The sequence below is a fragment of the Schistocerca piceifrons genome, chromosome X (assembly GCF_021461385.2).
Source record: "Schistocerca piceifrons isolate TAMUIC-IGC-003096 chromosome X, iqSchPice1.1, whole genome shotgun sequence".
Lineage (NCBI taxonomy): Eukaryota > Metazoa > Arthropoda > Insecta > Orthoptera > Acrididae > Schistocerca > Schistocerca piceifrons.
The window spans coordinates 168,674,662-168,690,643 of record NC_060149.1 but is presented as its reverse complement, the minus strand read 5'-3'; the positions used below and the strand labels follow the sequence as shown (position 1 = coordinate 168,690,643).

The following is a 15,982-nucleotide window of genomic DNA, read 5'->3' as shown; positions in this document are numbered from 1 at the left end:
CCTGCTCTTTTACTCTTTCCCCCGCCCCCTCCCCCCTCCCCTTCATGTGGTGTGTTAAGACTTGTTCATCTTTTGTTTCTCCAAGGTAATCTCAGAGTAAAGTACCTCTGTTAAATGGCAGGGGCTGGGGGGGTGTATGTCCCCTCATTGCACTCTGCTATCAGGGGCTTCCGGCTGCTCCCTAGATGAGGCACCTTCCTTCCCTTTCTTCCTTTGCCTCTTGTCTTCTTTTTGTCCTTTACCTCAACTTTGCTGATGTTAGTTAATCTCGGTTTTCTCTTCCCCTGAGTTTTGTGCAGTAGGCTACCTCTGATCTACAGTCATACAGACCTGTTTGTTCGGAGGCAAAGGTACTGGTGACCTAGTAGTTTGGTCCTTTAAACCATCAAGCCAAACAACCAACCTGAAGCTCTCTGCAATTGCAGAGGGTTCTGAACCAATATGGGACCTACAAGCAGAAATAACAGCTAAACCTGACTGTCCCTGGTTCCATAAAAACCATTCTCTTTTTAAAATGATACTATCCAGACATAGCTCCAGCAGATTGAGTAATAATCACTGCTATCCTCCCATGTTCTTATAACATTGGTGCCAGAAGAAGAAGATATGGATACAGCAGTTGTCTGTGATAGTTTAAGCCGTGCCATCTTGTATGAGTCATTGGGAACATTCCACTGTGGTAGCTCTAAGAGATACCAGTGAGAAATCCTGTGCCGTAAACTGAACAGATTATTCAGGAAGTAGCAGATATTATGTAATTATAAAATCCACCTTTGGTATCATGATGATAATGAAAGCAGCTAATGATGTATAACGCTGAAAGCTATATTTTATCAGTTTGACCATTTTCCCTTTCACATATTCAGTTTTGCTAGGGAAAAAAAAGTAATGCAGGACAGGCCCTGTCACCCCAATAACAATTCTGACATGCATGCTGTGGCAATGACTTGACAAGACACATGATCCATGCATTCTCAGTAGCTCTTGACAGATCAGTTTTTGCAGTCCAAGATATGAACATTCCAGTTGTTTACAATAGCATGATGAAAGTATCTGTTTTTTCATATCTCAAACAGGTTGCTGAGGTGGACAATCTGTTTCTCATGCTGTGCCAGCAAATGTCTGTATCATTTCCTTGTGATTGGTAGTAACAAACGTATCGGGCATCCCATTCATCCCATGTAAAAATTTCCACCACCACTGGCCTGAACTGTACCAAACTGAAAAGACAGGTGCATCACCATACATATTTTTCAATGCGCTTGTCCCCTGTCGTTAACCTGTACTAAGATTTACCACAACTCAAAAGCCAGGTGGTTTGTTTACCTTTCTATAAAATATTCTGTGATGGTTTTTTTGTGATCATGCCAAGCACTGTGGTCTTTTATATATATGTATCAGAGTTATTCAAGTGTGCTGCTGGTTCCTGCAACCAATAACAAGTATAGATTGTTCTAAATTGTATGGCTGCTCACATGCAGCTTCTTACAGCATTGAATTGGCTAATAATCTGCTACACTGTGGCCTGTCATATCTGCAATTGAAATCCAGTACATCAAAAGGCAGTGTATGAAATTTCTACTATTCGTGGTGCTTGTAGTGACCATAGACAAGGTACACTGTGGAAAAATCATTCCCTCCTGGATTTCATAGGTGGCATACCCTGTCATCCATAGCTATTCCACAGCTAGAAACACTGTTTACTGCCAAAACAGTTGTAAGTATCGTGTGCATATGTCAGATGTACAGTATCACATGTGAGAGACTTGCAAAGGAAAGCAGTGTGTCTAACTGGCTCCTATCATACCACAGATCTTCTAAATATGGTCTGTTGCTTGCCGATTGGTTGTTCATCATCTTTTTTGCTTTCAAATGAAAAAGTTAGTGACCAGTGATAGTAATTGTGTTTGTAATTATAAGTTCACATTTCAAACTGTTTCTAGAATTGATCAGATGTTTTAAAAATGTAAATAAACTACATTAAACACATTTTCTTTTTGCAAATGTCTTAGAATGTTGGTTTCAACTTTGTAAATTGTAGGGTAATAGCAGACTGTAAGTACAAAATCGTAATTTCTTTTTTTTAGGTTTGTTACTAACAGATACATGATAAAACCGTCATGTCGAGATCAGGATGTTGAGTGGGGTTATGCATTTGATGTTCATCTCAATGCTTTCTTTCCTGTCCTGATTATTCTACATGTGTTCCAACTGTTTTTCTACAGAGGTAAGTTCACAGGAATTACGTTATTTCTACTATTGATTAGTTACAGCCTACACCATAGTTTTATCAGGTCCTTTAGCTTAGGCAGTTATGTAGTTTACCCTGCAATTGTATTGTGTTATCAATTTTGATCTCTTTTATTTTGTTTATGGGTGGCTAACAATCGAGTACATTGTGTACTAACCTATTTATTCATGATTCTGTTATACGTATCAGTGAATGCTAGAATAAGCTGTTTAACATTGTTGGTGTAAGTTTCTAGCTTCATCTGGCATGAATGTCCATAGATCAGTGTATTGTACACGAGGGATGTACAACTACCAGCACAATATCTGGCACTTTTTGGCATTTAGTTCATGAATAAGATTGTGATGGTTTTTACATCTCACTAGGATGTGACACAGTGGGATGTTGGTGTAAATAAGTGAAATTCTTAAGTTGAGATGAATTAAAGAGAAACATAACAAATGAAATTAAGGTGTTTTGCAAACAGTAGCTAATAAATGAGTTGGAACATAATTGTTCATCAAGGCTTACATTTTTGCCCCAAAGTGTGAACATTCTTGTTCAGTGCCAGATTGCATCTGTGCTCCAGAATGCCAAAACTCAAGACTGGTGTGATCATATTATGTTTACTGCTTTATAAATGGGGAAGTATTTTTCACACAAAGCTTTAACTCATACCAGAAAGTTCAAAATTCTTTTCTCTGTAGAAATATTGCAGTGTATGTTGTCCCATTTAATGTAAAGAGATTAAGAACTTGACTTGAAAAGGAATCCCGTCTCTAATGACCTTGTTGTCGACAGGACATTAAACACTAATCTCCTCCTCCTCCTCCTCTTCCTCAAAAAGTATTCCTAAATGGTGAACTACAAAACAGTGTTGCTATGCAGGTGTTTCATAGGCATGAACATATTGTTTGAATGTGTCCTGTGTTAACAGTTCACAGGGAGCACCTGGGCTCAAATCAGCAATAACTACTATTCTGATATGTTACAATTCTATGCAGTTTCTGTGGTTTCATGTTCGAAAGGATGTACATCATTGTATTCTGATGACATTTTCAATGAGTTATGTTGATTGTAGTGTGTGTTGACTCTTAACATGAGCTTTTTTGTGTGGGTGTCTCAGAGGTTATATTTAGCAACAACATATGGGTATGGAAAGGTGCCACATAAAGGACAGAATTTCATGCTCATAACTGCTGTGTTTAATATCTCAAGCTGCAAAGCTGCTGGAGTCATTGCTGTGACATCACTCTCAATGTAAATTTTCTCTTGTATCACTTTCTATTGACAGTTACATCATCTTTCTTGGTCTAGAAAAAGACTCAGTTAGTATCACCTTGGTCACATTCTCTTTTAGCCTTTTTTGCCTCATCCACCTGGTTAGCTGAGTGCATTAACAAACTACTTCTGGGATTCGGGGAAATAAGCCTGATCTGGATCATATTTGCTTCACAGATTAACTGTGAGGTCTGGTGAACTGGCCAGCCCGCACATGATTTTTACCTCTTTTTCCCATATCCCAGTGGGTAAATATTGGACTGATACCCACATTTCACTTCAGATACCTGCTATAAAAACATTTCGAAAATGTTTTCACACTTGCACCTAGGATTAACAGTAGATGCAGACAGATGGGGCACGTAGATTGTTCTGGGGCGGGGGAGGGGAGAGGGTAAATAAGAGGCTGGTGATCGTAGAAGTTTAATCTCTTCAGCCCTTAAGCAGCAGCAGCAGCAGCAGCATCAACAGCAACAGCCTTTGTTACATCTGCTTCTGCCATGTAAAAAAGATGCAAGTATTACTTTTGTTTTCATCTTTTATAATTACTGATAACACTTCAACTACTGCTTCTATTACAACAGCAAAAAAAGATAAATCTTAGATATTAATAACCATTCTGAGCAATGCATTGTTTTATCATAGTAGTATTGTTATGTACATGCTTTTTGCTATGAAAAGCAAATACATCATTGTTCAGAGATGACAACATTCTATTTGTCTCACAGTAGATCGGCCATACCGCACTTATTTTTGGCACTTCTTCAGAGGGGTAAAAATGCTTTGCTAGTGGCTACCTGATGTGTGGTCCTGTATTTAACTGCTGTGTAACTCCCGTTACTAGACCTGTTTCCTGAATTGTGTAACACGGTTTATCAGTAAATAAAGGAAATCATACTTTTCTTATATCTTCATACTATACTATTTCCAAGCACTGCAAAATATTCAGTTGTATTTTTGTCATATTTTTTGAAGACCAGGGCTTGAGATTTTTATTTATTACATCGTAGCATGTTACTTAAAATTTAAACACGGGCTGTATTCACTCATACACATATTATAACTACCAACAGCAATGTTCTCTCTATACTTCAGAAACTAATTATACAATATGTATTATTACATCCAAACAACACTGCTTCTCATTTCCATAGCAATTTCTACTATTGATAAATAAAACCTACACCTACTATCAAATCTGTTTACCACTATTATAACAAAAACAGTGCTTATCTACCACATTCCACAATGCACTCCACTGCTCCCCAGTTCGTAGGCACATCCTGCCGGTTCCTTAGTTGCAGGGAACAGCTTCCCGGTGTGGAGGGAGTTGCCAGTGAGGATTATAGTCACTCCAGATCTGTTTCCTTGGGTGATGAGACACTGCCTACAGGTACACTTACAGTGCAGTGGTGTTGTTCAGATTGCTATCCATGCTATGTTAGCTGTTCATCTGCCACAACTGTTGACCTCAGCTGTCTTCACTGTGTTGCTTCTCAATCTTCTGTCACAACCTACTGCAGTGCACTAGATGGGGGTTGATTGGTAATGTAACATGCTACCCCAGCCTTTCTTGAAATAGCATCAACAGTATTGTCCAACCTCTGCCTTTCTGCCTCGCAGAGGAGTGTCTTGTTGGCACCAAGTCTTCTGTGCCGGTTCAGCTGCTGCTGATTAGTATCAGCAAAATTGGCATCCTGTGGACATCCCCAGTGAGTATGTTCAGGCATGCCCACTTCTTAAGTGGATAGTAGGTGGCGCAAGGCCCATAACCCATCAAGAAGTGTGTCAAGCCTCTTGAGGGATTCTGGTGCCTCATTCCCTGTGTGTGTGTGTGTGTGTGTGTGTGTGTGTGTGTGAGTGATTGTTTTATTTTTACATTTGAGACAAAACCATAGATGTGTCACAGGCGGAGGGTCAGATTGTGAATTTGCTGCTTGCTTGCAGCCCGCTTTCCTTATAATTTTGTGATTTATGGTATTTTTGTTTCTTCGGTCAATACATTGCCACTTTCTTCTGTATCTGGAGGTCTGAGTGGACGTATTCGAGGTATTACTTGCAATGCCTCAGTTGACACTGTACGAAAAGCTCTCATCAGCTGAAGTAGTTTTCTGAAATTTGTTCACCAAAGAAGACAAAGTAAACATTCCAAAACTTGAAGTAAGAATAGCTACTGACATGACATGACTAACTGAGAAGCAGATATTCTTGGTGTACTGAAGCAGCTTAAATTATTTAATAAAGCCAAGTCTTACAGTCCAGATTGTATACCAGTTGGGTTCCATTCAGAGCACACTGATGTAATAGCTCCATACTTAGCAATGATATAAAACTGCTTGCTCTATGAAAAATTAGTACCTAAAGGCTAGATAGTTTCACAGGTCAGACCAATATTCAGGAAAGGAAATAAAAGTATCTGCTGAGCTGCAGACCCATATCATTGATGTTGATTTGCAGAAAGATGGTGGAAAATACACTGTTTTCGAACATTATGAATTACCTATTGACACATAATCAGCGTGGATTCAGAAAATATTGCTCTTATGTAACAAAACTATCTCTTTATCCTTATGAATTAAGGAGTGCTACCTACAGGGGAATACACGTTGATTCCATATTTATGAATTTACAGAAGACTAATGACACTGCTCCTCATTGTGCAACTTTGCAGTATTGTCTCAGTTGTGTTACTGGATTTGTGGTTTCTTGTCAGACAGTCACAATTTATACTAACTGATATTTGAACAGCTGTTTGCAGATGATACTCTCATTTACTGTATAGTAAAGTCATCAGAAGATCAAAACCATTTGCAAAATGATTTATACAAGACAGTGTTAAAAATGGCCATTGACTCTAAATAATGACGAGTGTGAGATAATCCACACGAGTTCTCGAAGTAGTCCGTTAAATGTTGGTTACATGGTAAATCACACAAATTTAAAGGTTGTCAGTTCAACTAAATATCTGGAAATTACAATTACGGATAAAAAATTGGAACAATCAAATAGATAATGTTGTAGGGAAGATGAACCAAAGATTTACTTTTATTGGCAAAACACTTAAAAACATGCAACAGGTCTACCATAGTGACTGCTTACACTAAGCTTTTCCGTCATCTGCTACAGTACTGCTGTATGGTATGGAATCCTTACCAGACGGGATTGATGGAGGACATCAAAAAATTTCAGAGAATGGCAGCTCATTGTGTTCTATCATGAAATGGATATGATGTACAAGTTGGGATGGCAATCATTAAAACAAAAGTAATTTTCGTTGCAGGAATATCTTTTCACAACATTTCAATCACCAAATTTCTCCTCCAAATGTGAAAATATTCTGTTGACACCCAGCTACATAGGGAGAAATGATCATCGTAATAAAATAAATCAGAGTTTGCATAGAAAAATTTAAGTGCTCCTTTTTTCCCCATTTGATGTTCAAGGGAACAGTAGAGAAATAGTGTGAAAGAGGATTGATGAACCCATTGTCAGACGTTTATATGTGGAACGCAATGTAGTCATGTAGATGTGGAAGCATTCCATTTTGCACCCTGTTAACTACCTTTGCTGGTGTTAAGAGTAGTAGTCTGTGGACCCAAGAACTTGCACAATATCCAATTATTGCAGTTAGGTTAGCATTACAACATGTTCTTATTGTTTGCGATGGTATTTAAATCATAACTGACTAGACTAATAATTTTGTTCATCATGTTCCTGCATCTGTTGCTCATTTCTTCAATATATGCACTATAATATTGTCACTTGGCTAAGAAATTGCCCACTTATATGGTGACTGCTTTTCTTTTTGTGGACCTGTTGCTTAATTTCATGACTTTGCCCCTTAAAAGTTTCCATTTATCAACACGTACAGGGTCTTTTCAGGCTCAAAAGGCAATTTAACTCCTTGGTAACACTAAGGTAATTGTTGAAGGACTATGTTCCATCAAACTTCCAGGTTGCCTCTGGAACTTCCCTTCACAAGGGTCATCAGGTCATTGACATGTACCTGGGTATGGCAGAGTTGTTTCTCTGTTTTGAAAATAGTTCTTAACAGTTGTGTAATGCTTATGGGCAGTCAAAGTCCATCAGGCGCTTATAAAGTGCTGGCCACCATACGTGATCGAAAGCCTCGGCGATGTTCACCATTACGGCTACAACATATTTATTCTTAGCTTTTTTTTTGCAGGTCTTTATCACCTCATTTACTTCATCTTCCGTTGATTTCCTGTTTGCATGCTACACACATTGGACTTACACCTGGAGTTATGGTCTGGGGTGCAATTTCGTATGACAGCAGGAGCACTCTCATGGTTATCCCACACGTCCTGACTGCTAAATTGTGTGTGTTCTGTGATTTGACATGTTGTGCTGTCATTCATGAATGGCTTTCCAGTATGGCTTACGGTAATCAGCAGTGCTGCTATTGACAACATCTCTATCGATTCATCGAGTAAATTGTCTAAATATTTTCAATTAAATTATAAGACTAATGAATAAAAAGAAATTGAGAACTAATAAACATAAAATGAATTGCATTAGCACACTGGAGCGATGTACTCACCCCATTTGACATCAGTGAAAAATTTAATATATTCTGCAAAGTAACTTACAGTTCCTAAGGAAAGAATTCAAAACAAATTTAATAAATTATCATTCTCATTTAAAAAAAAAAATTGTTTTGCAAGTATTCTTGAAGATACCTAAATCAGTTGCAACTGCCAGTAAATGTAGCAGAACTTCTCGACACAGATACGTTTGTAATACTGATTGAAATTTCTTGGCAAATCTCTTGTCTAGGGTTTCAAGGCGAGCAACTGATTATAGGCAGTATCACATTCAACGGATCGCTGCTTGTGTGGGGCCCTTAACAGGTTGCAGAAAAATATTGTGAATGGTGATTTTAGAAGCATTACTTTCAAAGTAAATTTCCATTTATGCAAGATGTGAGATGAATTTCTTAAAACACCCTTATCAAACACTTTGAAGGTCAACCACATAGAAAAATTTTGGACTCTGAAGACCAGCCATTTATGCCATTGTTTAAAATTTGACTGACATATTTGTGTTGTGTTTCTTGTAGCTGTACTGTATGTGTATTAATTTAAACCATTAACTTTTCCTAGTTGTGTGTTTGCGCTACTTAACAGTGATGTTGCTATTGGCTGACTACATCACATGTCCTATGGCCTGAATATCTGCTGTCATTGGCTGGCGAGATCAAATGACATGAGCTATGATTGGCAGACAAAGCACATTGCAATCTGGATTTCAGTGCTTCAGAAGCTACCTAGCTGTATTTAGTGGAATTCATATTTATATTTTCAAAATACGAAAATGTGCAATGTAAACATTACCACGTATCAAAGAGCTTTCCGAAACACACACACATATATATATATATATATATATATATATTTTTTTTTTTTTTTTGGCCGGGTTTCATTTCCTAAAGTGTTGGAAGTTCTATGCTGGTGTATAAAACCTTTAGCATTCAAAGGACTGATAAGCTTTACCCTCCAAGGAAGAGTATATTGTCATTTAACATGGAAAAAACTTGCTTTCACTCAGGAAAGTGTGTTTTTAATCGGGAACTCAGGGAAAAATCCAGGAACTTTTTTTCTTGTCCGTGTACGCACCCTGAATAATGTTGAATAGTGAGTGTACTGTGCTAAGAAATTAAGAGGTCAGTGTGCCCATGGAACGTAACACCTCCTTGTCCAATAATACCTGGACCACTGAAATGATCATATTCGACAATGCTCCGGGGTGTATTACATGTTCCCACCCCTCGCCACATGAGGGTATATCCAACATTGTCAAACAGGATCGTTCTGGTGGTGCAGATGTTGTGGTGTAGGGAGGCATAATGTTGCGTAGGTGTACCAACATCCTAGTCTGTGAACGCAGCACCCTCACTGGCCAGTGTTATTTTGACACTGTACTCCTTCTCTGCATATATCTTCAAAGGGGTTGCATTCGACTATTTGACTGTGATTTAATTTTTAAGGGTGACAATGCATGACCACATCTACTGGAGGAGCTCTATGAATGAGTGGATATTCAGCAAACAGACTGGTCTGCCAGTCCCCCCCACCCCGAATTAAGTATCATGGAGCACTTGTTGGGAAAGACATTTTGGAGCATGTCCACATGCACCGATGACCATCCAGCAGTTGTAAACTGCACTGGTGGAGGAATGGGATGTCCTATCACAAGAACTCCTTACGAATATTGTTGCCATTGTGAGATCACACACCCTATTAAAAACCATATCCAATTGTTGTGATGCCCAGGGGATCATCATGAATCATCGAGGCTTTAGTTTAATTATTGTCTTTGAATAAAAGTGTCACATCTGTTCATCTCATTCCTTATTTCTTTCAGTTACCTTCTGTACTATACTGTAGCAGTTCTTTCAATGTATAGTCCAAATTTCATCGAACTGTGTTATGTAGCAGTGGCACATCAGGTGGAAGTTACTTTCGTCCATCGGTTTTGCACATCAGTGTACATTCATTAGACCACCAGTAAACCCTCAGAACTGTTGAACATTTTCTGGAATACAGTTTGATAGGCTATAGTTTACCTTTTCCACTATTACTTCATCCAACACATTTTTACTTCTTTTCGTGTACATAGTTGTAACTTAAATTGGGTTTCACTCAACTGTTTTTTGCAGCTTTATTTTCTTTGTATTTTCCCTTCCCTTTCCCTCCCTTCCTTTCAGCCATTTTCTATCTCACATTTTGAGAAGCCCATGTGTATCACTTTTATTTTTCAGTTTTTCTTCTCCCACCTTTCCATTTTTTATGTATCATTCCCACTTATACATTGGCATTATTTCTTTCCAGATGGGATGGGAGTGTACACTGCTCATTATTTAAAATAAAAAAAAATCTTATTTAGCTAATGGACGGAGGGGGGGGGAGGGACTCTCTCTCTCTCTCTCTCTCTCTCTCTCTCTCTCTCTCTCTCTATGTGTGTGTGTGTGTGTGTGTGTGTGTGTGTGTGTGTGTGTGTGTGTGTGTGTGTTTTTTGTTGCCTGTAGCCATTGGCTATGGTGAATCAGCTCATAGCCAAGGCTAAGCGATTCAGTATTGAATGGTGCTTGTTGTGAGTGAGTCAGTTGCTGTGCAGTAAATATTAGCAGTCATTCTGATGATGACTAATTGTTGTTTTTAGTTGCACTCTCTTTGAGAAAACAAAGAATGTGATCATACCATATTAATAAAAATCTTTGGAACGAACTATGGTCATGTGAACACAGTTTTCTTAGTTGTTTTCGTATTTCTTGTGAACAATTTGAAATATTACGCAAACTCATTGAACTGGAAATCTTTACTAGCTCCAGTTTTAGTACCATTAATCACCTAGTCAAAAGGTAGATATCTAAGAATAGAATCGTTAGCTCTAAGTTCACACAAGCATATTATAATAGCAACTGAACTATGTTTTGCACAACAATACTCATTTTACAGTAAACAATTACAAGTACCAGTATGCATCTGTTTATAAATTTGTTGTTGTTGTTATTGTTGCTGCTGTTGTCTTCAGTCTAAAGACTGGTTTAATGCAGCTCTCCATGCTACTCTATCCTGTGCAAGCATCTTCATCCCCGAGTAAGTGCTGCAACCTACATCCTTTTGAATCTGTTTAGTGTATTCATCTCCTGGTCTCCCTCTACAATTTTTACCCTCCACACTTCCTTCCAATACTGAATTGGTGATCCTTTGATGCATCAGAAAGAACATGTCCTACCAACCGATCCCTTCTTCTAGCCAAGTTGTGCCAAAATTCCTCTTCTCCCCAGTTCTATTCAGTACCTCCTCATTAGTTATGTGATCTACCCATCTAATCTTCAGCATTCTTCTGTAGTGCCACATTTCAAAAGCTTCTGTTCTCTTCCTGTCTAAACTATTTATCGTCCATGTTTCACTTCTATGCAAGGCCACACTCCATACAAATACCTTCATAAAAGACTTCCTGACACTTAAATCTATACTCGATGATAACAAATTTCTCTTCTTTATAAATGCTTTCCTTGCCATTGTCAGTCTACATTTTATATCCTCTTTGCTTTGACCATCATCAGTTATTTTGCTTTCCAAATAGCAAAACTCCTTTACTACTTTAAGTGTCTCATTTCCTAATCTAATTCCTTCAGCATCACCCAACTTAATTCGACTCCATTCCATTATCCTTGTTTTGCTTTTGTTGATGTTCATTTTATATTCTCCTTTCAAGACACTGTCTATTACATTCAACTGCTCTTCCAAGTCCTTCACTGTCTCTGACAGAATTACAATGTCATCAGCAAAATCAAGGTTTTTATTTCTTCTCCCTGGATTTTAATTCCTACTCCAATTTTTTCTTTTCTTTCCTTTACTGCTTGCTTAATATTCAGATTGAATGACATTGGTGATAGGCTAAAACCCTGTCTCACTCCCTTCTCAACCACCGCTTTTCTTTCATGCCCATCGACTCTTATAACTGCCATTTGGTTTCTTTACAAATTGTAAATAGCCTTTTGCTCCCTGTATTATATCCCTGCCACATTCAGATTTTGAAAGAGAGTATTCCAGTCAACATTGTCAAAAGCTTTCTCTATGTCAACAAATGCTATTAACGTTGGTTTGCCTTTCCTTATACACATGTCAAAAAAAGTTTATCACCCCGGTTCCCAGAACTCCTGAAGATAGATGTTGACTGTGAGGATATTGTATCACAGGCACAGTCCCTTTGACTGTTCAGAGATGCCACTAAACCTGCCCAAAGATGTAAACAACAATGCATGAGCAGTGCCTATTAGACTGAGGGGGTCCGACAGCCGATCAGTTCCAGTCATTCCATCAGGAAGGAGGTACACGGCTCATGTTGTCTGTAGTCCAACCATGCTTAGATGGTCAGTCCCGCGGTTCGATCATGTCCGCATTGTTACTTTGTGCCAGGAAGGGCGCTCAACGAGGTAAGTGTCCAGGCATCTCCGAGTGAACCAAAGCGATGTTGTTCTGATATGTAGGAGATACAGAGAGATAGGAACTGTCGATGACATGCCTTGCTCAGGCTGTTCAAAGGCTATTGCTGCAGTGGATGACCACTACCTACAGCTTATGGCTCGGAGGAACCACGAAAGCAATATCATGTGGAATAATGCTTTTCGTGCAGACACAGGACATCGTGTTATGACTAAAACAGTGCGCAATATGCTGCATGATGCGCAACTTCATTCCCAACGTCCATGGCGAGGTCCATCTTTGCAACCATGACACCATGCAGCATGGTACAGATGGGCCCAACAACATGCTGAATGGACCTCTCAGGATTGGCATGATGTTCTCTTCACTGATGAGTGTCGCATATGCCTTCAACCAGACAATCGTCAGACGTGTTTGGAGGCAACCTGATCAGGCTGAATGCCTTAGACACACTGTCCAGCGAGTGCAGCAAGGTGGAGGATCCCTGCTGTTTTGGGGTGACATTATGTGGGGCTGACTTTTACGCCACTGGTCGACTAGAGTGTGCAGCATGTTCTCCAGACATGAACCCTATTGAACATGCCTGGGATAGATTGAAAAGGGCTGTTAATGGACAATGTGACCTACCAACCACACTGCGGGATCTACGCTGAATTGCCATCGAGGAATGGGACAATCTGGACCAACAGTGCCTTGATGAACTTGTGGATAGTACGCCATGACAAATACAGGCATGCACCCTTGTAAGAGGACATGCTACTGGGTATTATAGATATTGGTGTGTACAGCAATCTGGACCACCAGCTCTGAAGGTCTCGCTGTATGGTGGTACATCACGCAATGTGTGGTTTTCATGAGCAACAAAAAGGGCAGAAATAATGTTTATAGTCATCTGTATTCCAGTTTTCTATACAGGTTCAAGAAATCTTGGAACCAAGGTGATGCAAACCTTTTTTTGATGTGTGTATTCTAAGATAAATCATAGGGTCAGTATTGCCTCGCTTGTTCCTACATTTATACAGAATCCAAACTGATCTTCCCCAAGGTCAGCTTCTACCAATTTTTCCATTTGTCTCTAAAGAATTTGTTAGTATTTTGCACCTATGACTTATTAAACTGATAGTGTGGTAATTTTCACACTTGTCAGCACCTGCTTTCTTTGGAATTGGAATTATAATATTCTTCATGAAGTCTGAGGGGTATTTCACCTGCCTCATACATTTTGCTCCAGATGGAAGAGTTTTGCCATGGTTGGCTCTCCCAAGGCTTCCAGTAGTTCTAATGGAATGTTGTCTACTCCCAGAGCCTTGTTTTGACTTAGATCTTTCAGTGTTCTGTCAAATTCTTCATGCTGTATCATATCTTCCATCTTATCCTCGTCTACATCCTCTTCCATTTCCATAATATTGCCCTAAAGTATATCACCCTTGTATAGATCCTGTGTGTACTCCTTCAACCTTCCTCCTTTCCTGTTTAGGATTGGTTTTCCATCTGAGCTCTTGATATTCGTACAGGATGTTCTCTTTTCTCCAAAGGTCTCTGTAAGTTTCCTTTAGATTCATCTATCTTACCCCCTAGTGATAACATGCTTAAATTACATCCTTACATTTGCCCTCTAGCCATTCCTGCTTAGCCATTTTGCACTTCCTGTCAATCTCATTTTTGATATGTTTGTATTCCTTTTCACCTGTTTCATTTGCTGCATTTTTATGTTTTCTCATTTCTTTGATTAAATTCAATATCTCTTGTGTTACCCAAGGATTTCTACTAGCCCTAGTCTTTTTACCCGTTTTATCCTCTGCTGCCTTCAGAATTTCATCTCTCAGAGCCACCCATTCTTCTTCTACTGTATTCCTTTCCCCTTTTCTTGTCAAACATTCCGTAATGCTCCCTCTAAAACTCTTGACAACTGCTAGTTCATTCAGTTCCCACCTCCTTACCGTTTTGCAGTTTCTTCAGTTTTAATCTACAGTTCATAACCATTAAGTTGTGATCAGAGTCCACATCTGGCCCTGGGAATTTAAGACCTAGTTTCTAAATCTCTGTCGTACCATTATATAATCAGACTGAAACCTTCTGGTGTCTCCAGCTCTCTTCCACATATACAGCCTTCTTTCATGATTCTTAAATATTTGAAATATATTAATACCTGTTTGATTTAGACTTGGAGCCACTTCCCTCAGTGTTTCCACATTTTTGTCATTGGTATGGCAAGTATCGTACAAAAACATTGCATGCACCAAATAAATTAACCATTTGGGTTCTTATCACATTTCTCCCATTTGCACACTGCAGTCTCTTTAAAAAAATCAAGCTGCCTGCTTTGGGCAAGAGCAACACAGCGCAGGTGTCCATCCACTTTCTATTTCACCAAGATAATGTCATAGTGTGTAACAAACCACTGTGGGCTGCAGGCACTGCTTGTTCTCTGTTTATCACTTGAGACTGCTGTTAGCAATTTGTAATTGCCCTTTTCTACATGCTTGTTCATTGCTCAGCATGTCCTCTATTTGGTAGTGATCTTTCGCCATATGTTTAATTTCCATCCTGCGTTTTCCCTCAGTTTAATAAAAAAAGTTTGGGTTAGAATAAAGTCACGTAAGAGACGCTTAGAACCTGTAATGAACAAGTTAACTCTGTAACTGGATCAAAATAACAAATTGATTCCAACAGGAGAATTTCTGAGCATGGAAAAGGATGATGCTGGTTCAACAGACCCAAGTGTTCAGTATGGCTGCAGCAGCAACAGCTGTGTGTTTCATACCAGATAAGCTGATACGCTGTCTATTAATGTGCAGCATTGCCCTTTGCACTCACAAAATAACCTTTTCACTTTTCTGCGTACCTTCACTCTTAGCATGCTACACAGAGCAACAAAATGCTAACTACACAAAAAACCTTGTCACTTTTCTGTGTACCTTCTGTGTTAAGCATGCTACACAGAGCAACAAAATGCACAATAAAATTGAATCACAACATTTACATTACTGTTCACAAGCATTGTCTGCTGCTGTTTCTGAAATGAAAACTATGAACAGAAAAGAACACACTACTAAACCATGTTTGGTTTGATTGTTGCTGTGGTAACTGTCCTGTACACTAATAGTTGTCAGTCGCTTTGTTATAGTGATCCAGGAATTAGTGAAAGACTCGCTGTTAGTTATGATGCTAAACATCACACTCAGTTTAAATACTTGAAGATGTGTGAAGGGCAAGGAAGAGATTGTGAGGCGGAACAGGTCATAAGCCCTAATCCTGGGTGGCAGAAGAAGATTTTTAAAACAAAGAAATGTACATTTCTGTTGGCCATTGTTCCTGACATAGTTACTTTCTACCATGGGAAAGACTGCCCATTCTTTGAACTCGTGTATTTCTAAGCTGAGGAGGAGACTCATACATATCTTATCTGTGATTAATGTAGACTATGTCTCCTGTGTTTTAACTGTTGATGTTTTGTCATGTCTTAATGCAAATAAGAGTAGAAAACCTTCAGACA

The 15,982-nt window shown here is 38.9% G+C and overlaps 1 protein-coding gene across 1 annotated transcript in view; it reads left to right on the top strand.

The window, feature by feature from the left end:
* The window catches only part of LOC124723191 (protein unc-50 homolog A), a 92,243-nt gene that overhangs the window by 65,651 nt on the left and 10,610 nt on the right, over window positions 1-15,982 (top strand). Inside the window, exon 5 of the mRNA XM_047248381.1 lies at window positions 2,088-2,227. Within this exon, the coding sequence (XP_047104337.1) occupies window positions 2,088-2,227 (140 nt within the window). The remainder of the gene's footprint in view (window positions 1-2,087; window positions 2,228-15,982) is intronic.